A 26,551-nucleotide genomic window follows, 5' to 3' on the forward strand; every position below is an offset into this window, starting at 1 on the left:
CCCTTCCTGGATTCACTCCTCTCTCTCCCCACCCCACCCCAATTCCAAAAGACCTCCAGACAGAGAGAAGGAGGGCTGGTGCAGTTCCTTCCAGCACGCTTGATTGGCCAAGGTGACCCCTGGGGAAGCAAGGAAGCAGGGGCAGAGCAAGGGGGAAAGACCAGAGACCCCCCTCCCTTGGAGGCCGGTCTGGGCAACCTCTACAGTGTGGATTAAAAAGGTGTGATTCGTCAATCTTTCAAAGCGTCCACTTCAGCAAACATTTTGCTTTCAAGCGTCTTTTTAATCCACTTGGAACGATGTTTGTAGGCTGCCTTGCCTGTTCCTGGAAAAGGAGTCTGGAAATGTAAGCAGCAACATTTGTAAAGAAATATATAAGGTCTGTGTTAAGAAATGAAGTGGCATGATGTAAGAACTAATGTGGCACAATCATATGATCAACAAATGCTAAATGCACAGTTTGAAAATATATATGTATATTTTCAAAACTATCTTAAGGCTTACATATAAACATGTCTATTTTAGCTGTAGCCCTGTTATTCAGTGCAAGCATTATAGGTAAAAGCATACTAGCAATAAAAAGTTAAAAGAAAAGACAAAAATGTGGTGGCATCTTAAAGACTTATCTATTTTTTAATGCGAGCTTTCTTGGACGAGTGCACTTCATCAGACATAAGAGAAAGTGGTTTATGTAAATATTTATACATGGTATCAAAATGCAGAGGTCAAAGTACAGAGATTGTGGCTGGTTGGTAAGAAAGTCAGTGGCTATCTATTTTATACACAGCACATACAATAAACAGGGTTAGGAAAATGCTTCCATGGATCAAAAGAGGGACCTTCCTTCCCAGGGTGTCAGATGCTCCTAATCCCAGAAGGCGTAACCACTGGAGATGAACGAGGAAGCCATTTAAAAGCAGAAACGCCCTTGCAAGGAGCCAAGAAGAAGAACCACTTCTGTCTCCCACTAGAGATCTGAGAATCCAGGAAACGGAAGAGGGCCAGATCTAAGAGAGAGAGAGAGAGAGAGAGAGAGAGTCTCTGGTCTCTCCCCACTCAGCGTGGGATGATGCAGAGCTGGTAAGAGGGTGGGATGTTGGCAAAGCCACTCTCCTGGGGAGTGGTGTCGATGTCCTGGGGGGCCACGAGGGGCTTCAGACGGAAGCTCTGCAGGATGGTGGTGAAGAAGAGGAAAAGCTCCATGCGGGCCAAGGCTTCTCCCAGACAGATCCGCTTCCCTGAGAAGGAAAGAGGAGCAAAGTCAGCCAGGAAGAACTTTGGGGGGTTTGGGGATCAGGACACCTCCTGCTGAACATCTCAAGAATTCCCCTCAAGGGACTCTAAGCTGGTGCTAAAGGCTCTGGGTTTCTGCCTCCTTTTCCTGGCTGGCCTCACTCCAGCATGAGAGAGGGATCCTGTCTTGGGCCCACCTGGCTACCCCTGATTTCCTGCTCCATGGAGACCCACTCCTAAGGAAGGCTGTACCTGAGGAGAAAGGCACAAAGGCGTCGTTCTTCAGGAAGCGCCCGTTCTCATCCAGGAAGTTCTCTGGGTTGAAAGAATTGGGGGTTTTGAACTTGGTGGGATCGTGCAAGACGGTGCTGAGCATCGGGTAGATTTCTGTTCCCTGTGGAAGGCAAGCGAGGGTTCATGTGAGGCCACGTCCCCGCTCCCCGCATGCCCAAAACCTCTGTATTACTGTAGGTGGAACTTCTTTGAAAAAGCTTATCCCTCTTTTCAAATACATATATCTGACTCCACTATATTCAACACTGAAAGAAATCTCCGCAGGCAAATTTTGGGTTGGTTGAAGATGCCTTCCATTCGTAAACAATGGCACTGTGTGGACCTTTCCTCAGTCTTGTGAGCTCTCCCCTCCATTTGTACCTTAGGGATGAGGTAGCCTCTGAATTCCGTGTCACGGGTCACCGTGTGAGCCAGATCCATGGGGAGGAGGTCACTGACCCTCTGCACTTCGTGGATCACGGCGTCTGTGTAAGGCATTCGGCTCCGGTCTTCAATATTGGGGACCCGGTTATGGCCAATCACTCGGTCAATTTCCTCATGCATCTTGGCTGTCAAACGTAATTGATAAGATTAGTTCCTCAGATTGCTCATTTCTAAACAGCCGTAACATTTAAACTCCAACACGGCTGGGCCTTCACCTCTTGGTTTACCTCTGAACGCTGTTGGCTGGAGCACCGAAAATGGGGGAGAGCTTTAGCCCACCACCACAGGCTGGGGTTTCCCAAGAACCCAGACACAGCTGGACGGGGTGGGGGGAGGACTGCATGCATTCCCTCCCCTTCCTCACCTTGCACCTCAGGATATTTCATCAGCAGCAGGAAGCCGTATCTGAGGGTGGAGCTGACCGTCTCTGTCCCGGCAAAGAACAGGTTGAGGGTGGTGAGCTCCAGGTTCTTGAGGTTAAACTCCGTAGCTGGGTTGTCTTTTTCCTGAAAGCAAAATACAGTAAAAATAAAATTGATCTACCTCAAGGAACAACGGTTAGCTGTAAACAAGGGAGGTGGGAATGGGAGTTCTATCGTGGCCTTGACCCTGTTGAACTAAGAAATAGATGCCTGATTTTCTCTGTAAGCTCATTGTCTCCCAGATCTGGAACCTCATGTATTCAACTCCTAGAAGCGTAAGATAGCACTCCTAATGGTGAGGGCTTCTGGAATTCTCCTTTGTGTGTATAAATTATTTGTTAACAATTCACACAAGCCTAGAGCAGATGTCATCAAACTGGTGCCTATAGGCTTCTCTGGCTCCCGGTCAGAAGGCGTCCATTGTCCTACCACCTTTCAACTGACCGATCCTTTTCCGTACCTTTTCCATCTGGATGAGGAAGCAGTCGATGAAGTCCCGTGGGCAGTTGGGGTCGAAGGTCTGCTGGTTCTGCTTCACCCTCCGGGCAACAAAGCGCCTCATATCTTCCAGAATGTGATAGATTTTTGTATGGGGTCCCGGAAAGTACTTCAGGAAGCTCTCATAGATGTCGTAGAACTTCACAGCATCACAAAAAAAGTATTCAGTTAGTTTGCTTTGATTAATTTCCTAGTTTTTGATCCCTGCACACTCACATCTCAACTTTAACCTTTGCACACAATTCTATTGTAAGAAAGAGATGCTTGTATGTGTGTCTGTTTGTGCCGTACACTTAGGCCTCTGAAATGCTGCATGCATACAAAGATATGCACTTTTGTGAGGCTGGAATCTGTTTCTCAGAGAGCAGATCCTTTTGGGCTGGGGGCAGCGTTCGTCCCGTTCCCCACTTGGTAATGGAAGGATTGCTGGAGTACCTGGGACCAGGCAGAGCTGACCTCCCGGAAGCTGTTGTTCATCATTTCCATAAGGGACTGGAATTCCTTGTCTTCGTAGTCAAAGCGATCTCCAAAGACGATGGAGCAGATGACGTTGGAGACGGCCCGGCTCAGGAAAAACGTGGGGTCAAAGGGCTTCCCTGGAGGACAAGAGAGGATAGAAAGGAGACTCATTGGCCTGAAGGTTTCCACAGTGCCTGGAAGGACATAGCCCCATCCAGTGCTTTCTACATGTCTGGCAATGATGGGAGTTGTAGTCCAAACTTTGGAGAATCATAGAAGGCATGAGTGAATGTGGAGAAGCTAAAAAAAAAACCCTTTCCAACTTACATTTTGATTTTCCTGCCCTTTTACTCTTCCACTATCATTCTGCAGTATGAAAAGTGCTTCATAATTCCTATTGCATACATCATAGTACCTTCAGTCAACAATCCTTCCCACCTGTCAGCTGCCTTCGAGGCTAATGCTGTCATCAACTTTTGTGGCAACTTACCACACCCAAGCTTTTCGTGGCTTTGGGCTTGTTATCCTTCCATGGCCAGTTGAGCAAGAACCTCTCCCTCTCACACCCATCTGCTCACCTTCGGTCTTCCGAAATTCCTCCAGCAGGAACTGGGCCTCTTCCTGGATCCGCTCCTCAATGGTTTTCTTCCCCATCCCAAAATTCCTCAAGATGGTGAGGGAGAACCGGCGGAGCTGCTTCCAGCGCTCACCATTGGCAAACACAACACCTGGAGAGGCAGGAGCAAAGTGGAAGAGGAACCAGGAAAGACCAAGTCAATTGGAATTAATTATTGTGAGGTTAATTGAGACTTCTCACATTTCAGGAAAAAAAGAGGAAACGCAGGGTGGAACTGGGGGATCTCACCATATCCCTGGAAGGTCCTCTCCAGAGTCGGGTTGGTTTTCCTCCCACTGAATTCTTCTGCCTTGTCTATCAGGGCCTCTTTCACAGCGTTGTGTCCGCACAGGACCACAATCGGACGACTTCCAAAATAGACGGTGAACACAGGGCCATATTTGTCCCGCAGCTGCAATGGAGAAGTACTTTGAACCAAACCATTTCTCCCCATTTCGTTTTGGCAGAAGAGAAGGTTTTGTTATTGAGAAAGTTTGTGTAAAGTGGCCATATGCCCAGTTGATGTTCTTTCGGGACCGTTCTGTACACTTGATTTTCTTTAAGGCATTATGATTGGCAGAATGATTGTTAGAAACAACCTTGTCTCCAAGGAGTTCAGGTGGAGGGAGTCTAGCATCAGAGTCGCCCTGCAGTTGTTGGGCCTTTCTAGGAAGAAATCGTCTCCCCATCTTAGACTGGGTCTTCAGAGCACTTTTAGTTTCCTCCTCCTCCTCCTCCTCCTCCTCTCTATCCTGCTGCAATTTCCACTTAAAATATAGAAATCATTCTATAGGATGGTGTGACAAACCCAGACCTACTGGGATCTATCACACAGTTACTAAGCTGCCACCAACCATTCCCTATAATAAGTCACACAGACCAGGGATGGATTTTTAAACAACAAAAGAATAAGGTTTATTTTAAATACAAACAGGGTAAATAAAACAATCAGGTGAATAAAATAAAGTAACGTGGCTTATTCTCACACACACAAGCATACAGTTTGGTTCACCTAGAACCTTTAACTTAAAGCACAGACCCTGAACCCATCAGTTCTGGCTAACCCACAGACCCCTGAACCTATCAGGGTGGTACTCTGACCCACAGTAGTACCCTGTCAGACACCCAGACTCCCACAACAGCTTCTTCTTCCCCAGCTGCTGCTTCGTCCCAACCCAGTGTCTCACAGTCTGTCTCAGCATCTCCCTTCACCACACAGGCATCACATATTTATACAGTACAGCCCCTCCTCCTGATGTCCCGCCTTCCACTCCCCATAGGATGGAACTTTCCCTCCAAACCCATGACAGACAGGTAACATCAGTGCTGTTATGTAACACCTCCCCTCTTTATAAGTTGTTTTGTAGGGGGAAAGCTAAGGTGCTTTTCACCAAAAAAAACAACCTGTATAAAACACACCACAACAATTATACCTACCATATTATACTTACTTACATTCTAAGTTAAACATTTCAAATAGGCATTTAAACATTTACCATATACATTACATCAATTTACCTTTATTAATACAAACCAATTTAAAACCAGGTACATTTTAACTTTTTGTTTTCATTATATACATATAGTCCATGTTCTTTCGCCGTCTTCAGTCTTCAGGTCTTCTTGATAAGGCGTCAGCAACACAGTTCACTGACCCTCTGACCACCTTCACTTCAAAGTCATAGTCCTGTAGGTTTAAAGCCCACCTCATAAGTTTGCTATTGTGGGTTTTCATTGTCTTTAACCATTGCAATGGTGAATGGTCAGTACACAGAACAAAATGTCTTCCCCAGATGTAAGGCTTGGCCTTCTGGATCGCGTAGACTATGGCCAAACACTCCTTCTCCACGGTTGCCAAATGTCTCTCACCTTTTTGAAGTTTCCTACTCAGGTAGGACACTGGATGCTGGTCACCATTCTCATCCTCTTGGCACAGAACTGCTCCTACCCCGCTGTTAGACGCATCGGTGTAGATGATGAACTCCCGGTCGAAGTCTGGAGCACGCAGCACAGGATAGTTGATTAACGCCTCCTTCAACCTCTGGAACGCCTCCTCACAGTCGCTGGTCCACGGGATGCGGTCATCAGCCGTCTTCCTCGTCAGATCGGTCAGCGGAGCCGCAATCTCGCTAAACCTCGGGATGAACTTTCTGTAGTAGCCCACCAACCCAAGAAATGATTTGACTTTTTTCTTGGTGTTGGGTCTAGGCCAATCACGAACTGCTTCTATTTTGGCCTCCAGGGGTTTTATCATTCCTCCCCCTACCATGTGACCCAAGTATTTTATTTCTGGGCTACCCAGCTGACACTTGCTGGCCTTTACTGTTAGCCCTGCTGCACTTAACCTCTGCAGCACTAACTCCAGGTGTATCAGGTGATCTTCCCAGGTATTACTGAAGATCCCTATGTCGTCAATGTAGGCCACTGTAAAGTCACTGAGCCCTGCCAAGGTCTGGTCCATCAGCCTTTGGAATGTGGCTGGTGCATTTCTGAGACCAAAGCTCAGGACTCGAAACTCATAGAGACCAAAAGGGCTGCAAAAGGCAGTCTTTTCTTGATCCCTGGGATCAATTCTTAATTGCCAATATCCCTTTACCAGGTCCAATGATGAGATGAACCGACAACCCCCTATGGTTTCAATCAGGTTGTCTAGCCTGGGCATTGGGTAGGCATCAGGAGTGGTTACACGGTTTACTTTCCTGTAATCGACACAAAACCTAATGCTCCCATCAGGCTTGTCCACAAGGACTATCGGAGAGGACCAAGGACTAGAAGAGGGGACGATTATGTTCTCCCTCAGCATCTCGTCCAGCTCCTTCCGCACCTTGTCCCTATAGGGTCCCGTTACTCGGTATGGGGATACTGCCTGCGGGGGTGCATCCCCTGTGTGGATCCGATGCATCACTCCCTTCACTATCCCCGGCTTGTTGGAAAACACCTGTTGATATTTCCTAAGCAGCATGTTTAGTTCTTGCTGCTGGTCTTGGGTGAGTGCAGGACTGATCTTTACCTCCTCTGGGTTGTATTTTACTTCCCCTCTACCCTCCCAGAAGGGTAATTCCGCTTCCTCACTCTCAGCTGCTTTTATCGCTAATAAAACCCTCTGTTCCCCTCGGTAGTAGGGTTTTAGGGCATTCACATGAACCACCCTCCTTGCCTGGTTCTCCTCCTGCTCTATTAGGTAGTTCAGGTCTGACATCTTGGAAATGACCCTATATGGTCCTGCCCATTTGAGCTGCAGTTTATTCTCTCTGCAGGGCCTAAGCCAGAGCACTTCCTCCCCTGGGTCAAAGTGCCTCTCTCTAGCTTTGCGGTCATACCATGTTTTCTGTTTGACCTTCTGCGCTTGCAGGTTTTCTGCTGCCAGCTCTAGATTTCGCTTTAGGTCATTCATCAAGGTGTCTATGTATGTCACAACATCTTGTGGGTCATCCTGGGTGACCTGCTCCCAAATTTGTTTGATCAAATCAAGGGGCCCTTTCACCCCTAAGTGTGCAGCAAACATGTCAGAGTGACCCCTTTTTAAAATCATGGGGCGATACTTTTCAGGTACCACCAGCTGACTTCTGATCCCATCTCCCCCTTTTGAGATATTCCTCAGGGTTTCTCTATATAAAATCCCCTTTTCCTCCAGAAATCTCACTGGGGTTTCAGGTGTTAGCTGGGCGTCAGTCACCTGTTCAAAACACTTTTGGAGAGTGGCGTCTGCCTTTTGCTCCTGTCCAAATCTGCTGTCTGTGGTTAAGGTTTCCACCACAGCTTCTGAACTTCCCCCACCTGCTTCCGTCTCTGGCTCATCATTACCCCCCTGAACTGTCCCTGTGGTGGCTTGTGAGCGTGTAATCACTAGCACCCGTTTCACATGTTCAGCCAGGTCATTTCCCACGAGCACGGCTGCTGGCAGAGTCGATGAAATCGCTAGCCGCCAATCTCCCCTCCAGCCTTGAAAGTTGACAGGTACCTCTGCTACTGGCAGAGAGATTATCTGCCCCTCAATCCCTGCCACCTTCATGCTCTCATTTGGGATTATAAACTCCCTAGGAATAATATCTGGATGGCACAGGGTTACCTGGGAACAAGTGTCCCGCAGCCCCCTATACTGACGGTCAAGTATTCCTACGTCCACCCCTGCTGTCTCAAACAACTGAGAATCTGTTTTTATCAGCAAGCAGCGCTTTACCTCCAGAAGAGGACCATTTTCCTCAGCCTGATCAGCATAGGTAGCTGTTCCAGACTGAGTAGTCATGGCAACAGGCTCCCTCTGTGACAATGAGCTTTGCTCTTTCTGGACACAGAACACAGCTTTTGGCTTGGTCCCACTAGAATTCTGAGGCACCATTCCTTTTAGCTGCTTTAATTTCTCACACTCTGAGATTAGATGACCCTTTCCCTGACAGAAATAGCATTTTCTGGTATATTTTGATTCTCTCTCATCTTGTTTTGGTTTTCCCTCCAAAATCTGAGGTCTTGGTTTCATGTCTGAGGGCTTCCCTTCACCATGGGCCCCTCCCCCTTGCTGGCTTTTCCCTGGTCCCTGAGAGTACTTGCTGTAGGTTTCTTTGGGTTTACCTACAGATTTCCCCTCACCCAAGGGCTTTCTTATTTGGGAAATAAAATCTGCGATCTCTGCGGCTGCTGCCACAGATTTCGGTTTCCTTTCCCTCACCTGGAATTTCAATTCCCCATGCAGGACTGAATAGAACTGTTCCAGTGCTATCAAGTCTTTAAGCTGTTCATAGGTCTCTGTTCCCTCCTGCGATAGCCATTTCTCAAGCAGCCTCACCAATTGGGCCCCCACTTGGGTAAAAGTTTGTTCTGGTTTTTTAGTGAGGGACCTGAACCTTTGTCTCAGCTGCTCTGCATTTATCCCATGTCTGGCAAAGACCAGTTTTTTAAACTCTGCAAAATCTTTCATCAGTCCCTCAGGCATCTCGGCATAAACCTCAGCCAGGCTACCACTGATTAAAGACCGCATGATGGTCATCTTCTCAGTTTCCCTCACTGAGAAGTCCACAAACGCTCTTTCCACTAAGGAAAAGAACACCTCAGGACAATCTCCCTTGTGGTACACAGGGAATTTCTTCAGGTCAGCCTTAGACAATTGGCCTCCCTCAGAATCCCTATTATTATTATTGTTCTGGTTCATCAGTTCCAGTTTTCTTAATTCAAACGCCATTTTCTCTCTCTCCATTCTTTCTTCAAATTGCCGCTGTTTCTCTCTTTCCCTTTGCTCCATTTCCCTCACCCTCAGTTCATGCTGTTGGGCTAGGAGTATTTTTCTGAGTTCTGGGTCCTGCTCTCCTGTGCTGTCACCTTGCACTGAGCCAAATTCATCCTCAGAACCTTGGTCAATCTGGGGGTCTTTCACTTCACTCATTTCTGCTACTTGGCTTCGAGTCAAGGGCATAACCCCCCCCCTCAGAACAGGCTGCTTTAAAAAGTCAAGCCTCAAAATAAAACGACCACTTTTTTTCCTTTTTGCCTCAGAACCAGCTCTCCCTAGAGATTGCTGCTGTTCTTCAGCACTAAATTTGCAACAGTATCGAGTCAGAGCCTACCCCCCTCTGCTGGGCCTCTCAGCTGGCAAGCTAGCTCGCTGTTGCTACGCAGTTTTTCCTCAGCTTTTTCCCGCCAAAACTAGGCTGCCTCAGAGCACCTTAATCTAAGTCTCCCCAGTTGGCACGTTCTTCTACTAGCGCACCTCCCCGTGAGGTACACCTAGAAGATTACCTACGCGCCTCAGACTGTCCCTGACTAGACCCCCCTTGCTCTGGGCACACCTGCCAAGGCTTTGCTGGACCGCTGGACAACTGGACCAGTCGTATCCCACACGCTGGACACCAATCAATGTGACAAACCCAGACCTACTGGGATCTATCACACAGTTACTAAGCTGCCACCAACCATTCCCTATAATAAGTCACACAGACCAGGGATGGATTTTTAAACAACAAAAGAATAAGGTTTATTTTAAATACAAACAGGGTAAATAAAACAATCAGGTGAATAAAATAAAGTAACGTGGCTTATTCTCACACACACAAGCATACAGTTTGGTTCACCTAGAACCTTTAACTTAAAGCACAGACCCTGAACCCATCAGTTCTGGCTAACCCACAGACCCCTGAACCTATCAGGGTGGTACTCTGACCCACAGTAGTACCCTGTCAGACACCCAGACTCCCACAACAGCTTCTTCTTCCCCAGCTGCTGCTTCGTCCCAACCCAGTGTCTCACAGTCTGTCTCAGCATCTCCCTTCACCACACAGGCATCACATATTTATACAGTACAGCCCCTCCTCCTGATGTCCCGCCTTCCACTCCCCATAGGATGGAACTTTCCCTCCAAACCCATGACAGACAGGTAACATCAGTGCTGTTATGTAACAGATGGTTTCAAGTGGAAGACTCTTAAGTGCTTCCAGGGAAAAGTCAGCAGAAAGCGACTCCATTCAGTCCTACCCGTATCTAAGCGGACCCACAGCTGTCCTTCCCACTTCTCTGTATGTATCTTTTTTTTCCCCCTATCCCTCTTCTTCATGGGCTCTCCATGGCAGAAAAAAAAAGCAAAAGCAAAAGAAAGAGAGGGAGAAGATTTGGTAATAAAACATAGTGGAAGACAACTTTGACACACTTCATCTCACTCCGGATGACTCTCTTGAGTGTGGAAGGGAAACACACAAGAAAAACACCATCTGGGCACCCTCGGAGTATTGGGCTATGGTTGATTCCACAGAAAACAAGCATTTTTGTGAAGTCAATCTTGAAGCTACCCTGAAGAACCACAAGGTGCAGTAAGTGTGAAAACTACAGCTTTTATCCAGTTCACTTACTGGTAGGAATGAACAGTTTTTCAAGTTTCACAGAGGTTGAAACTGATCTAGCCCAAGAGGGACATCTTGGCTGCCTACTGTCCTTCTAGGATGGAGGTGCATCACACTATGCATAGATGGACACACAGACAGACAGACAGACAAGACAGGAGAGACGGATGATTGCGGGGGGCTTGGTCGGAGGGGCTCGGGGAAGCACAGCTAGGAAACGGGAGGAAGAGAACAGGCACACGCTTGTGGAGGGGAGGGTCAAAGTGAGAGAGAAAGGATAAATCCAATGACAACCCCACAGAACAAGCCAAGTAGAGGAAAGGTGCGTAAGGAGAGACATGCCCCAACGTCTAGTTGAATCTTCATCCACTTCCTTTCCAAGGGACGCTCACTCACCTTGAGGAGAGATTTCAAGGTTTCCGATGACTTGATCTGGAAGAAATTCCCAATCAAAGGCAGGGGAGTGGGGCCAGGGGGGAGCTTGGCCTGGTGTGTCACCTTCTTCTTAAGAGAAATGGCCACCAGGAAGCAGAAGTAGGTGACCAAGAAGAGGGTGACAGCACTGGAGAACTCCATGCCGTGGGTTGAGGAGAGAACTGGTTCGAGTCTGTTTCCAAAGTGTGGGCACTTGTCCCATCTTCCTCGGGTTCTCTGGGTTTTATTAGTTCTGGATTTGACCCCGCCTTCTGTGTTATATAACTGCATGAAGCAAACACGCTGGGCGTGTAATCCTTGAAATGGGAGCCACATTTGATCAACCTTTTCCTGGTTAATCAGTATTGTATCTGACCCATGGAAAGCTCTAGGCTCATGTTCTGTCTTCGTGCAGTTACAAAGTCTGTTTGTTTTCCTCAATCCTGAGAATATGGAAGGTTGGAAGCCAAAGCAATGCCCTGTGAAAAAAACCAACAACAAACGACCAGCAGCAACCATGATAATGTTGTGTAGGTACAATTCTAATTGCATTTCAGTTGTGAACTGCCATTTTTCCTCAAAAGGAGGACAGCCCAAAAACAAGAGCCTACAATCGAGTGCGGGCACACACCCATGTTGGAAGAAGATAAAGGCCAAGCTCCTCCTTAAAAGACAGTATTTAAGTTAGTTACAATGAGTATACAGTACTAAAAGGATCCAACGAGCACAATAATAAAAAGCATAAGCAAAACCAAAACATATTCAATGCGGTAAGGGACAACAATCCATTTAAAAAAAAAAACCCATTCTGGCACCCAGTCATTCAGGGAAAGCTTTGCCTGATGAGAAAGGCCTTTGCCTGCTTGTGGAAGGACAGCAAAGATGGGGCCAGTCTGGCCTCCAGTGGGAGGGAGTTCCAGAGTCTGGGAGCACCACATAGAGAAGGCCGTCTCTGAAGGTGCCAAGAAACAAGATGAAGGCTACTCCTGCAGGGCTGTATTGATCCACAGCCGAGTCCCTAGGCTTTCAGGTAATTTGGGGGGCCCTCCAGCATGTCAGTCTTTCACCCCAATACAGCTGACAGCCCCAGGCACCTCAGCAAAAAAAAAATCTGAAGGAACCCTAATCCTGTTTCAGTCGAGTCACCCTTGCTGTCCTGATGATCTAAAAACTAGAGACGGATCATAAAGGGAAATACAGTCCTTGAGATAGTTTGGACCCAGGCGATTGAGGGCTTTGTAGGTTAGAACCAGCACTTTGAATTGTGCCCGGGAGCTGACTGGCAGCCGGTGGAGCTGCTGTAACGGGGGTGGGGAATGAGGTGGGGGTGGGTGGTTATGTGATCCCTGCATCCAACCCCAATGAGCAATGTGGCTGCTGCATTTTGGAGCAGCTGAAGTTTCCTGAAACTTTTTATAGGAAGCCCCACGTAGCAGGCATAACAGCAATCTAACCGGGAGGTAGCGAAGGCAAGTATCGCCATGACCAGATCAGAGGTCTTCAGGAACAGGCGCAGCTGGTGCACCAGTTTTAACTGTGCCAATGCAGTCCTAGCCACCACCGAAACCTTATTCAGATGAATCCAGGTACCCCCAAGCCGTGCACCTGGGTTTTCAGGAGCAATCTAACTCTGTCCAGCATCCCTGCTCTGTTTTGTGACTGACCAGGAGCACCTGCGTCTTGTCTGAATTAAGTAGCAATTTATTCATCCTCATCCAGTCCATTACTAATGACGCTGATCTAGAGCTGAAACAGCTTCCTCGGATTTACATGGTAAGGAGAGGCCAAGTTGGGTGTCGTCTGCATCCTGCTGACAGCGAACCAGAGAACACCGGACAATCTCTCCCGGCCGTTTCATGTAGATGTTAAATAAGATAGGAGCCAGAAGAGAGCCCTGAGCGACTCTGCAGGCCAGCAGTCGGAAGAACCAACAGGGACATATTCCCTTGCCCAGTTCGCAGTGTAGGTGGTCCCTTAAGGTGACCAAAGCAGTCTCTGCACCACAACCAAGCCTGAAGCTAGATTGAAATGAATATGGACAATCTGTTTTATTCAAGAACCCCTGATGCTGAGAATGTGTTCTTTTCTTTAACTCTCTCGACCGTTTCATGTTTGGTGAAATTCTCTGTCTTGCTGGTTTGGGGTCAGGGCTGGATCTGTAGGTGATCACAGAACGAAAGGAAAGCCGATGATGTGGGTGATCACAGACAATTGGAAGGCAATTAGCCTTCAGAGAAGTTGCAAAGAAGTCGACAAGCAGATATCCAGATAGGATACTGGTTACCTAATTGCCACTAGGATTGGCCAGATAAAGTCTTTGAACTTATGCTCTAACTCTAAGCAAAAGGGCAGAATAGGTAGGTTACCGCACCAGCTGGCAGGCAGCGGCTGCTTCTCTGAGTGTTTGCAAGTCACTGTAACATAGATAAAACTAACAGCCTTGGGCAGAAGCTTCCACATGGATCCAGACTTTCAGTTGCTCCTGGTGATCGACAAAAGAGAACCTGCCTTTTCTCATGCAAAACCTAAACTGATCAGCAGATGGCTCTCGCTTTATCACGGAAGATGGATGAGGTTAGGGGTGATGAAATAGCAACCTCAACCACTTCCAAGGCAACAGACCTTTGAGGCATGACTCAGCCAGCATTGACTAGGCAAATATGTGAGGCACCATGATATGGTGCAAAGAAATGAAGGAACAACTGTGCAGACCCTGCTCTACAGGACAATCCCACCAGCAGGACGTGGGGCCCTTCCTGGATTCACTCCTCTCCCCCCCCAAAAAAAAATTCCAAAAGACCTCCGGACAGAGAGGGAGGACAGGTGCAGTTCCTTCCAGCACGTTCGGTTGGCCAAGGCTCCCCCTGGGGAAGCTGGGAAGCCGGGGCAGAGCAAGGGGGAAACACCAGAGACCCCTGCCCTGGAGGAGGCCGGTCTGGGCAACAGTGTGGATTCTTTCAAAGCATCACTTCAGCACCCTTTTTGCTTTTGAGTGTATTTTCAATCCACTTGGAACAATGTTTGTAGGCTGCCTTGCCTGTTCCTGGAAAGGGAGCCTAGAAATGTAATCAGCAACATTTGTAAAGAAATATAAGGTCTGTATTAAGAAATGAAGTGGCATGATGTAAGAACTAATGTGGTGCAATCATATGATCAACAAATGCAAAGTGCACAGGGTTTTCTTTTAGTCTACAGTATATACTTCCAGAGCAATCTCAAGAGTTCCCCATGCACGTGTGCATTTCATTCATAGAATGTGCACAAACACAGGGTTAGGGAAAGTTGCCGGGTATCCAAGGGATGACCTTCCAGCCCAGGCAATCAGATGAACCTGCTCCGACAAGACATTATCTCTCTGGGGATAAATGAGGAAGCCATTTAAAGTTGAAACACCCTTTCAATGAGCTATGAAACTGAACTTCTTCTGTTTTCCCGAGAAGTGAGAAACCAGTAAATAAAAGAGTGCCATGACCCGAGAGAGAGAGAGATTCTGGTCTCTCCCCACTCAGCTGTGACATGTATCCCTTCCCTGTTCAAGCCAAAGGGTTGGAAATGCATCACCTGAACCTTGCTGGAGAAGCAGCCTTATTGCCAGGCACTTTCAGCATCCAAACCGTGCCTGGTGCTGCCTAGAGCAAATCTCTCATGGGAATGATGCACAGCATCCCACTAGCGCAGGTTAGGAGGGCTATTCCACCCCATCCTTGGTCGCCAGATGTTGAGAATGATGCTCTTAAAGGGAACGGCCAATGTTCTGATCTCTAACTCCACCAGTGCAGCGGATGCGATGTCACCAGCAGTGGCAATTTGGGGTCAATTAGTAAATACTGTACTTCTTTTCCCAATGTTAGAGTGCAAGCAGCTTCATCTTATTGCTTGCGAATTACATGTATCCCAAAATTGAAAAAGGGCCAGTTTCATAAGCAGTCACCTGCCACTGATGATGATGTTACTCCTGCTGTTCTGGTGGAGTTATGGGACAGAACACTGGCCTTCATCTACCAAATTTCACCTGTCTCATGTGCAAGCATCTTCACCATGACTACGTCTGCTCAGTGGTTCAGGTCTCTGGCTAGGGAGCCAGAGATTGGGGGTTCGATTCCCCACCGGTGCCTTCTGGAACAGGGGGTCTGGATTCAATGAACCATCTGGAAAGATGGGATTAGTGCTGGAGAATCCACCCTAGAAGTGGCAAGTGACAAAACCTCTTGAGGTGCGGGCTCAAAGGAACACCCATTTGTATCACTGGAAAGAGAAATGCTTAATCATTTATTTTATTTTATTTATTTGATTTATACCCCGCCCATCTGGCCTAAATGACCACTTTAGGTGGCTTCCAGTATAGTATGAACACTAAAATCATGTTATGTAAATCCACAAAAAGTTATTCTTAAGTTGTCTTTCCTAAACTACTTGATAGGAACATAGAGAGGGACTATATGCAGGCATGTCTGGAGGCGTAGAAGGCAGCTGATGCCTCTTCTGGAGAAATCTCTTGAGGCCTGGATGCCTCTTCTGGAGAAATCTCTTGAGGCTTGGAGCCCTTCTCAGAAGGGCCAGTTTCATCATCACAGAATCAACAGGCTTCTAAGGCCACCGAGTCCAACCCCCTGCTCAAGGCAGAGATCCAAATGGAAGCAGATCTGATGGACAGTTGTCCATTTTCCTCTTGAATTCCTCCAGTGTTGGCATGCCCACCACCTCCCAAGGTCATTATGTTCCATTGTCGTACTGCTCTAACAGTTAAGAAACTTTCCCTGATATTCAATCTGTGTCCAGACATCCAGGAAAAGCCCTCTTCAGTTCCACCAACCCAGCAATGTGTAGAAAAAGTACTGGTGGGTCCCAAACACAGAAGAGTTTCCACGACAAAACTGCAACCAGATCTTTAGGTCATGGAGTTCCATCTTGTTGAGTCAGTAGGGGTTGTGTTTTCAGGGTTTTATTCTCTTCTTAAGGAACAACCTAAGGACAAAGTCAATTATTCAGAATGATTGTGAAAATCTGTAGGCATTTCAGATCTTGTGGGAGCATTCCTCATTCCTCAGTTGCCCTTCCAGGAGGAGGAGGAGAGAAGGCAAGTCCTGTGGGCACAAACAGACCCTAAACAAACAAAAAACAAACAAACAAACAAACAAACAAACAAACAAACAAACAAAAACACCTCCCTTCAAAAAAGAATCTGTTTTTTTCTTGGAGCTGCATTTCTGTAGCAGAGATTCAGACTTACTCTTGAAATCATAGAGTTGCATAATACCCCAGAGGTTGTCAAGTACAACCCCGGACAACACAGGAAACCCACATCTGTGAAGACTCCCTGGCAAATGACCATTGAGCCTCTGTTTCAAAAACTTCTACAAAGAGAGAAAAAAAAACATGCTCATAACCAACTTAATTATTTGAATGTCTCATCTTTACATGCAACATATTTTGCATCTAAGACATTGTTGGACTTCATCCCACAGTCTCAACTCAAGCACTGGGGGAACTTGGGCAGACATAAAGTTGACAAAATATAAGACAAGGCTATTGGATTAAACAGAGCAAATGACCAAAAGCAAATGTGAAATATATTGCTTTTAATTTTATAATTCCAAGGCAATATTAAGGCTTGTAAACGCAGAGATATGTAGAGGAAAATATACTGTACAAAAGGCATCAAAGTCCTTGCATGTGGAAGGCAATAGGAAAGGTGATGATGGATCCCAAAGGACTATTAAGAAGGATTGGATTTCCCCTTGCCGCTTTGGCTGCCAGTTCAAGAGGACTAATCTGAGGTGGGTGAAACAAAGCAGCCATTTTGAAAACACACAAACACACACATAAAAACTCCTCATGCATGCCCATATGCATACATTTGCAAGAACGAGAAAAGGGAGCAAGAACTTGGTCTTGCCCCTGTGGAAGTCAGAATCTGATCAATACAAGAGTGTCGTGACTGGGAGAATCAGCTTTGGTCTCTCCCCACTCAGCGTGGGATGATGCAGAGCTGGTAGGATGGTGCAATGTTGCCAAAGCCGCTCTCCTGGGGAGTGATGTCGATGTCCTGGGGGGCCACAAGGGGCTTCAGCCGGAAGCTCTGCAGGATGGTGGTGAAGAAGAGGAAAAGCTCCATGCGGGCCAAGGCTTCTCCCAGACAATACCGCTTCCCTGCGAAGGAAAGAAGAGCAAAGTCACCATGGAAAGACAAAATGAGGACATGCATGCAAGTATGAATGAATGCTTCTTGTCATGTGCCAAGTCAGATGACCAGTGTATGAAAAAAGATTTTTGCTGAGTTCTTCCCTCATGTCGAATTGGTCTTGCGTCCCAGGACATGGACGTTCTAGGATCCTGGCTGCTGTTTGCCTTGGCAGCAGAAGCACATCTACATTGGCATATTCAGAAGGAGTGGCTAAGAAACAAAACAAAATGAAACAAAAGAATGTGGTCCTTTTCCTGATTGGTTGAACAGCACTTAGGAGAGCTTTACCTAAAGAAAATGGCAGAAATGCATCATTCTTTTTGAAGCGTCCGTTCTCATCCAGGAAGTGGCCCGGGTTAAATTCACTGGGATTCTTAAATTTTGTTGGGTCACGCAGAACACTGTGGAGTACAGGATAAATTTCTGTCCCCTAGCAAAGAAAAGGGAAGGTTGAGATCAGAACAATTCAGACTACAATCTAGAAAGGCCACCAGTAACCACAGGAACTCCAAACTGTGGTTCACAGGTCCCCCCGGGTGCACCGATTCCATTGAGATCACCTGCAGAAAGGCCCCCAAAATGCTCCAAACTACTGCACTGCAACCCCCTACCTTAAGGGAACAATCTATTTCACGTGGGAGAGAATGGACTGGCAATGCATAGTGCATTTGGCAACTGCCGGCACATCCCCAGAACATGTGGTTTGTGCCCTAGACAGAAAAGCATTAGGAGAATCCTCAGGCTCAGTATTTCGTTGCTTCTGATCCTGAAGGAGGATGCTGTTGTCATGAGATATCCAAATGATTAACTAGCACACTGCCCAGGATAGTCATAATGCAGATTTAGCTTAGTTCCCCTTTCAAACATTCCTGTTCCTATGACTTTAACACCTTGATCCATTCTTCCTATGAGTTTAAAACTTAACTTCCCCCCTAAGGATGGGGAAAAGTGAATGCTTGAAAAAAACCATCCCACTCAACAGTGTCAAATGCTTTTCATTTTAAAAGAAACTATTTGTACAATAACCCAAAACAATGTCCTGGAGTCAGAAACTGCCACAAGAAAATGAGGGTTTTGTGGATGAGGCAGCACTTTAGTAGGGATAACCCATGGACACCACAGGACAACACTGAATAATCTACAACTTGAGCTCAACCGTCCAAGAGAACAGTTTACTCACCTCCCACTATCCTTTATGCTCTCCCCACCATTTGTACCTTAGGGATGATGTAGCCTCTGAATTCTGTGTCATGGGTAACCATGTGAGCCAAACTCATGGGGAGGAGGTCACTGAATCTCTGCACTTCATGGATGACAGCATCCGTAAACGGCATTTTGTTCCGATCTTCAATATTGGGGACTCGACTACGGCCAATCACTCGGTCAATTTCCTCATGCATCTTGGCTGTCAAACATATTCACTAAATAAGTTTCCAATTCCAGTATAGCTAAGTGGATTATTTAGCTGAAGGATATTAGTGCCTGTGAACAGCAGGGTCCAGAGGACCAGAAGTGGATGAGGCTGTTGCCCCGCCACCCTGTGGTTTCTCTAGAGATTGGCCACAGTTGGAAGGAGGAATGTGGACTCTCTCCCTTCCCTTACCTTCCACCTCTGGATATTTCAGTAGCAGCAAAAAGCCATATCTCAGTGTGGAGCTGACCGTCTCGGTCCCACCAAAGAACAGGTTAAGGGTGGTGAGCTCCAGGTTTTTCATCTGGAATTCACTAGCTGGGTTGTCTTTTTCCTGAAGGCAAATAAGAAGAAAACTGTTTAAGAATAAGGAGGGACTGATGGCAGTGGAAATAAGAAAGATGCAAACTTTGCACTTAGTCTTGACTGGAGATCGGGGTGAACATATGTGTCACCTTTATCACAGCCCAATTGTCTTTAGCTTGCATTTGAGATACCAGGTAGATATAGTACTTCCAGCTGAATCAGTTTAAGCTGGAAAGGAACCATGAAAACACCACAATTGGAGAGAATTTTGCAGAAAGTGGAATTTGCATGTACTTCTTTAGCCGTATGGCTATGCTGAAAAGCAACTGAAGGAATGCTGTCAACAATCCAAGGGTCATGCAATCGCTGTAAATTTTACTGGCAGTTTTGCTCAGGAGCTATTTCAAAACACTCTCTTTCAGGTGAGCTTCAAAAATTTTTCACTGATTCTGAGAACTTCTCAAATTATTACTGTGACGTGGCTAGTTTTCTTAGACAGTTCTGCACTATGAAACCAGCCATTTTCCTATTTCCTTTTGCTCCTGTTGTTTTGAAGGCTGCAAGGAGTTCACATATTCGTTCAAAGGACCCTTTTTTGCAAGGTGTAAAAGCCTGAGATTGGAACAGTTCCTTTTCTTGAACATATCTCATCATCTTGATTCCCAATATAATGGAAGTCCCTAAATAGGAAATAAGGGACCTGCTGCCTTATACTGTAGTTGTTTTGGATTACAAACCCCATGATCCTCACCAGTGTGGACAGGGAGCAGGAAGGTGGATGTTGTAGTTCAAATGATCTGGAAGAGATCATCTTGCCGAGTGATCCCAGCCAAGCAGATCTGCACCGCTTTTCCATGCCAAGAACTTACTTTTTCCATCTGGAGGAGGAAGCAGTCAATGAAGTCCCGTGGGCAGTTGGAGTCCAGGGTCTCTTGGTTCTGCTTCACTTTCTTGGCAACAAACAGCCTCAGCACTTCCAGCATATCATATATTTTGGTGTGGGGCCCCGGAAAGTACTGCAGGAAGTCAACGTAGATATCGTAGAGCTGTGTGAGGAGAAAAGACATCTGCAGGTCAATTTATTGAGGAACCCTCAAAGCAGCATCAAAGTTTCCTGTTCAGTTTTGAGCCAAGGTCTGTTGCTGACTTATGACTCTGGTTTATCTTGGAGAGACGAACCACAGGTAAGAAGAAACACACCATGGGTGGAAGGCCAGGACTTGGTTGCGCCAGTCCGGCTTGCTGAAGAAGATGCCTGATAGCGCAACCTCAACAGAATGGCTTGCGCATCACTGTCCCAAGTACAGGCATGGTTCCCATTAACAGAATTAATGGATGAAACCAGAAAGCAGAAAATTTGCCAAATACAGAAGATCCATTAGCAACATAAAACAAGCATCTGTCAATGATAAAAATTCTGGAAGATAGTTGTGTGATGCCAGCTGAACATTCAGAAGGAATCACACTCTTTTCCAAACTTCATTTACAAGGGAACCTTAGGGTGCATATTAGAGTTATTTGGTTTTTTTAATAGGTTAATTGCTGTTCATTAAATTTGTGAAGCCTGAAATATCGTATTCAGTCACTTTGCTTATCAGCAGGAAAGCTAGCTCTGAATGTTTGCTTCACCAGAAGTTTCCCTCACCCAGGAGTCCCTCTGCTCAATTAGTTAAGAGAGAAAAAAAGAAAGATATTCTCGAAAGAAGAGGAAGAAGGGGGAAGAAGTGGAAAGGCTGATTCAATCTTTTCTGTTGATAGGGAACAAGACCAGTGGGGAAGAAAAGCAATGGAGGTCAAGGTAAGAAGACAGAAAAAAGGGAAAGGGAAAGATTAGGGAGATGGCAGGAAGGACAGAACATCAGGATGGGTCATAGAAAGAGCACTTTGTAGAAATAAGAGCAATGAGATGAAAAGGAAAAGGAAGGGAACCCAGCTGGAGCGGATACCGAGGGGTTCCTTAACTCTGCAAAGTTGTACACTTGTTCTACCATGCTTGGAGGCAAAGGCACTGGTGACATTGAAAATGGTGTCAAGTCCAGCTCACGTTTAATGGTGGAATCCCACTTCTTACATCGTATGCTCTTTCTGGAATTTGAAACCCGGTCCCCTTGCCATGAGCAAAGACAGAGGTGTTGGGGTACCTGGGCCCAAGCTGTACTCATTTCCCGGAAGCTGTTCCTTATCATTTCCATGAGGGTCTGGAATTCCTGGTCCTCATAGTCAAAGCGGTTTCCAAACATGATGGAGCAGATGACGTTGGAGACCGCCCGGCTGAAGAAATACGTGGGGTCAAAGGGCTTCCCTGGAGCACAAGAAAGGGACGAGTCATTGCGCTGAAGGTACCTTGGAACAATTTCCTTCCTCTCAATCTGCACTTTTAGCATTGGTCAAATGATTGTAAACATCCATATTTCTCATTCATTTATTCCCCCGTTATCTGATCCCTCGTTCTCCCCATTACATAACCAGAGGACTGAATTGAGTTAAATTCCTAATCTTTCCCTCCTGATTATCACACTTTCCTGCATCCCAAAGCGGTATGTGTGCTTGGGATCAAATTTCTTCTCCTGCCTTAAGTCTGTATGGGTTTTAGGCTTGCACGACTTCCACTGGGCAGATGGGCCTGAACCCCTCCTGGTCACCCCCAACCTCTCACCTTTGGTCTTCCTAAATTCCTCCAGCAGGAACTGGGCCTCTTCCTGGATTCGCTCCTCAATGGACTTTTTCCCCATCCCAAAATTCCTCAAGACGGTGAGAGAGAACCGGCGGAGTTGCTTCCAGCGCTCACCATTGGAAAACATGAGACCTACAGAAAGGAAACACAAGGTGGAATTGCCAGACTGAAAGACAAGGTCAACTGATATCATTGCTGTGAGGTCAGTTGGGGCTTCTCACCATGACCTTGGAAGGTCCTCTCCAGAGTTGGGGCAGTTTTCCTCCCGCTGAATTCCTCTGCCTTGTCTATCAGGGCCTCTTTCACAGCGTCGTGTCCGCACAGGACCACAATCGGACGACTTCCAAAATAGACGGTGAAGACTGGCCCATATTTGTCCCTCAGCTGCAAAGGAAAACAACCCACGAAAGAGCTAGTGCTAATTTCTGGGGGTGTGATCTTGTGACTTAGGAACAACTGTGCTGTTTTCGATTCCTGTGGTGGTGGTGGTTGGTGCATGTTTTTTCTGTCTCCTTCATTCCCTAAATTATTTTCATTGGTAAGTAAAAAAAGATAAAACCAGCCACTTTTTTGCAGTCTGAAACAAGGGTAAACAAGACTTCAGACACATACTTAGCTGCATAAAAAAGCTAGTGAAAGGCTGAGTAGGCAAAATAGAATGGCTGGAGAGTGGAAGAGGAGAAAAACGACAGGCGGGTGCCAATCATCTCCTTCAATTTATCAGTATGTCTGGAGTTACAGCTTTATCAGGAATACCGACAGCCCTGGGTTCCCTTACCTTGAGAAGAGATTTTAAGGTTTGTGAGGACTTGATTTGCAGGAAATTCCCGAGCAGGGGCAGGGGTGTGGGTCCAGGGGGGAGCTTCCCCTCGGCTGTCGTCTTCTTTTTAGATAGGGTGAGAAGTAGGCAGGAGAGGGCAAGGAGAAGGATCAGGGTGACGGCTCCAAGCAGCTCCATGCTGAAGGTTACTGCCTGTTCCGCTCTGTGGATGCCTGTCTTGTTTTGCAGTGACCTTATATATTTTCTTGGGAGTGGTCTAAGCACCACCTTTTGGGTTATGACACCATGCAGGAGAAATATGTTGACTGCTCATTCTTTGAAACTAGTCTCAAACTAGCGATTTTTCCCCTCTGGTTAATCTATTTTATGACCAGGACCTACGGGTTTGCATTTCCAAGTGTCCAGAGATAAAAGAATTTCTACAATGTCACCCAATGATGGTTGTTTTTAAATTAGTTGTATAATGCCTCAAGGGATTCTTCTCCCTCCCTCCTTCCCTCCCTCTCTTTACTGTTGGCTCCTTCAAAGTCCTGCTGGACTTGGGGGAATGCCCTTTGTACTCTGAACAGCAACAAAACAAGGCAGACCACCCGAAAATAATGAAATTACTGAATTTAGCCTCGGGCACCTTTTTTAGACACTCAAACCCCTCCCCAACCTCAGGGATCACATTCGGGTAAAATATAGAAAGATTTATTAAAAGTTATGAAAAAAAAGTTATAAAGAAATCAAAAAGGAGATTGTACAGTTCCAATAGAATATGAAAGCAATAGGCAGTGCATATCCAAAGACAGTAACTAAATGAGCCATCTGAAAGCAATCCCCATAAAATAATAAAAATTAACTACTTCTGAATAAAAACTATCTGTCAACTAAGTAACCATAGCTAAAGCTTCTTCCTCTACGTCTCCATCCATCACCATCAACAGATAGCCATCATCTCTCCATCCTCTGTCTTTTTTCTAATGACCTTCTTGTTAGATCTTAAATCAATGTTCCCCCAACATGACGTAATCCAATCAGGTTCAAGTTCTTTGCCTAGAACAGAGCAAACAAGTCTTCTTTCTCATAAGGATAACGACTAAACAACAACAAGTAGCCACCACAAACTGCAGCAGTCAGGAACCCATACAAAGAAAGGATGAATCTGTGGAAGAAGCAGTACTTTAGTATAACTCATGGAAGCCACAGGGCAACACCAAGGAAGCTACGACTCTTGCTCAATTGTCCAAGAGAACAGTTTACTCACCTCCCACTATCCTTCATGCTCTCCCCACCATTTGTACCTTAGGGATGATGTAGCCTCCGAATTCTGTGTCATGGGTAACCATGTGAGCCATACTTATCGGAAGGAGGTCACTGAACTTCTGCACCTCATGGATGATAGCATCCGTATACAGCATTTGGCTTTGGTCTTCAGTATTTGGGATCCGACTATAGCCAATCACTCGGTCAATTTCCTCATGCATCTTGGCTGTCAGCTGTATTCACTAAATTAGTTCCAGCCGTTTCTAATAGCTAAGTGGATTTTAACTTGAAGAACATTAGTTCCTGTGAGGACCAGGATCCAGAGGACCAGAAGCAGGTGACGGTTGTTGCCCACCTGCCCTGTGGTTTCTCTGGAGGTTGGTCACAGTTTGAAAGAGGAATCGGGACTCTCCGCCTTCCCTTATCTCACACCTCGGGATATTTCAACAGCAGCAGAAAGCCATCTCTTAGGTTGGAGCTGACCGTCTCTGTCCCACCTATGAACAGGTTAAGGGTGGTGAGCTCCAGGTTCTTCATGTGGAATTCACTGGCTGGGTTCTCTTTTTCCTGAAAGCAAATAAGATGAAAACTGGTCAGGAACAAGGAAGGACTGGTGGCACTGGAAATGAAAAAGATAGAAACTGGCTTTTTGTCTTGAGTGTGAAAGGAGATCAGGTTAAACCCGTTGTCTTTTGGTTTGCCTTTGAGATACCAGGTTGGTAGAATATCTCTGTCTGAATCAGTTTAAGCTGGAAAGGGGCTGTGGAAACACTGGAACTGAAAGGAAATGTGCAACTGGTGCTGTTTATGTACATACTTTGGGTGGTCTGGCTATACTGAAAAGCGACTGAAGGAATGCTGTCAACACTCCAAGGGTCAAGCAATCACTGTAAGTTTTACTGCCATTTTTGCTGATGGGCTATTTCAAAACATTCCCATTCAGGTGAGCTTCAAAAATTTTCCACTGATTCTGAGAAATTATTTACTGTGACATGGGTAGCTTTTTAGACAGTTCTGCACTATGAAATCAGGCCATTTTCCTATTTCCTTTTGCTCTTGTTGTTTCGAAGGCTGCAAGGAGCTCATCATTTTGACTCCAGTTATAATTGGAGTCTTGGAAAGAGGTGAAGGGAACCTGCTGCCTGATCATTGTTTTGGATTACAATCCCCACCACCTCCTCTTTGGAATCTGGCCAAGGCTGAAGGCATGGCTCTCCTGATCTTCTTGACGCTGGTTCTTCCATCTCCATCTGCACCTCCAGGTTGGGGGTGCCCATAGACCCAGACTGAGTTCTGGTGGGATGTTCAGGTTCAGGTCAAAGTACAGAGCTCATCTGCATGTGATCCCTCCCTCCCACCTAATTTACCCTAATCACATGTTTGCTCTTTTGTCACCAAGGCAGGAGTGAAGGTATTTGTCACAAGGCAGAAGTCATCTCGTACATCCTCCTGCCTTCCCAAACTAGGAAAACCTGTTCTTTCCTTTCTCATCAGCAGATGGGATCCTGATTCCAGGGCATGGCCTCTGTGATAAAGCTGAATGATGTGAAAAGTCTGAACCCCCCCCCCCAGAATGCAATGGGTGTGTGTATGTCGGGGTGAACTTTGGAGGTTTGGGGTGGACCCTTTGTGCAGCGTTGGATTCGAAGACTGCAAAGGGGCAGAGGCTTCCCATTTCTCTTTGGAAGACCCTGTCCCTTGGTTCAAGAAGAACCAATTTCTCCCCCACCCACCTCCTTCTCCCCCAAGCTAGCCAGTACAGTTAATGATCTTCAGTCCATTGATCTTGCATGACGTGCCAAATGCTCTGAAGGAATGTTGGGCCTTTGAAGTAGAGGCGGCTTCTTTTGGCTCCTTCAAACCCCTGACAGATTTGGGGAAATTCTATTCTGAAGAGCTGGCTGGTCCCAAAGGAATCTTCTCCCTCTCTTGCAGTGACCCATAGAGGGATCCCTTCTAAGGATAAATCCCTCACCACCCCCACTCAGAGGTGACAAGGGAAGAATAACATGAGATAGCACTCATGGACCTTTTCATCATCCCAAGGGAAACCAATCTTTGGACCTTTTGTGTCTGTACATTAGTATCATATGGAATTCATTCCCGCAGCTTCCAAAACACCTTCAAGGGTAGCCCCATGTAGAGAACACTGCAATAGTCAATCCTTAAGATTACCAATGCATGAACCAGTGTTATTAAGGACTGCCAGTCGAGAAGCGGACAGAGGTGTGCAATTAGCCTCAGGTGGAAAATGGCCGTTTTGGCCAAAGCCAGGATCTGTTTCTCCATGGAGAGGGCTGGGTCCTGAAGCACACCCAGATTACAGGCCTGACCCTTCAGGGGGAGTGTGACCCTATCAAGATCAGGCAACAACACCCCCCCCCCCAATTTATGAGGATGACCTTCCACCAGCAGGATTTCCATCTTGTCATCATTCAGTTTGAGGCTATTTGCCCTCATCCTGGCCATAACCGCAGCCAGGCAATGGTCTAGGGTCTGTGCAGCATCTCCGGCTGAAGATGAAAAGGAGAGAGGGAGTTATGTGTCATTTGCGTACATGACAACACACTCCTAATCTCTGAATGGCCTCCCCCAGTGGCCTCATATAGATGGTAAACAGCAAAGGGGAGATGATCGACCCCTGTGGGACACTACATTGTAGCATCCGTGGGGACAAAAACAGGTGTCCCAAGCTGGACACCCTGGCAGTGGCCATCAAGGAAGGAATGATGCCAGCATTAGAAGGAAGTAATGCTAGGCCTCC

The 26,551-nt window shown here is 46.5% G+C and overlaps 2 protein-coding genes across 2 annotated transcripts; both read right to left on the reverse strand.

The window, feature by feature from the left end:
- Positions 1 to 459: 459 nt before the first annotated feature.
- On the reverse strand, positions 460 to 12,188 carry LOC110075780 (cytochrome P450 2G1-like). The gene is made up of 9 exons (XM_072979988.2): positions 11,166 to 12,188; positions 4,195 to 4,357; positions 3,908 to 4,057; positions 3,306 to 3,466; positions 2,833 to 3,009; positions 2,315 to 2,456; positions 1,888 to 2,075; positions 1,486 to 1,627; positions 460 to 1,238 (listed from the first exon to the last, which is right to left on the reverse strand). The coding sequence occupies exons 1-9, from the start codon at positions 11,733 to 11,735 to the stop codon at positions 1,057 to 1,059; spliced, it is 1,875 nt and encodes a 624-aa protein (XP_072836089.2). The 5' UTR covers positions 11,736 to 12,188; the 3' UTR covers positions 460 to 1,056.
- A 4,611-nt stretch (positions 12,189 to 16,799) lies between these two features.
- Positions 16,800 to 26,161, reverse strand: LOC110075784 (cytochrome P450 2G1-like). Its single transcript, XM_020787322.3, has 9 exons — positions 22,537 to 26,161; positions 21,980 to 22,142; positions 21,741 to 21,890; positions 21,226 to 21,386; positions 19,954 to 20,130; positions 18,971 to 19,112; positions 18,585 to 18,772; positions 17,656 to 17,797; positions 16,800 to 17,333 (listed from the first exon to the last, which is right to left on the reverse strand). Exons 1-9 carry the CDS (start codon positions 22,714 to 22,716, stop codon positions 17,152 to 17,154), a joined length of 1,485 nt encoding a protein of 494 aa, XP_020642981.3. The 5' UTR covers positions 22,717 to 26,161; the 3' UTR covers positions 16,800 to 17,151.
- Positions 26,162 to 26,551: the final 390 nt, after the last annotated feature.

The sequence above is a fragment of the Pogona vitticeps genome, chromosome 9, assembly GCF_051106095.1.
Source record: "Pogona vitticeps strain Pit_001003342236 chromosome 9, PviZW2.1, whole genome shotgun sequence".
NCBI lineage: Eukaryota > Metazoa > Chordata > Lepidosauria > Squamata > Agamidae > Pogona > Pogona vitticeps.

What these genes read in the sequence shown, in the direction of transcription:
- LOC110075780 (XM_072979988.2), bottom strand. Translation starts at nt 11,735, where the DNA reads ATGCAATTAGAATTGTACCTACACAACATTATCATGGTTGCTGCTGGT. An exon ending in GGAATTTCGGAAGACCGAAG is followed by an intron (nt 3,467 to 3,907) that starts GTGAGCAGATGG and finishes CTTGTCCTCCAG; the next exon opens with GGAAGCCCTTTGACCCCACG. An exon ending in TCAGCTCTGCCTGGTCCCAG is followed by an intron (nt 3,010 to 3,305) that starts GTACTCCAGCAA and finishes GATGCTGTGAAG; the next exon opens with TTCTACGACATCTATGAGAG.
- LOC110075784 (XM_020787322.3), bottom strand. Translation starts at nt 22,716, where the DNA reads ATGGAGCTGCTTGGAGCCGTCACCCTGATCCTTCTCCTTGCCCTCTCC. An exon ending in TCCTCCTCCAGATGGAAAAA is followed by an intron (nt 19,113 to 19,953) that starts GTAAGTTCTTGG and finishes ATTTGCCTTCAG; the next exon opens with GAAAAAGACAACCCAGCTAG. An exon ending in ATTTCTGCCATTTTCTTTAG is followed by an intron (nt 17,334 to 17,655) that starts GTAAAGCTCTCC and finishes TTTCCTTCGCAG; the next exon opens with GGAAGCGGTATTGTCTGGGA.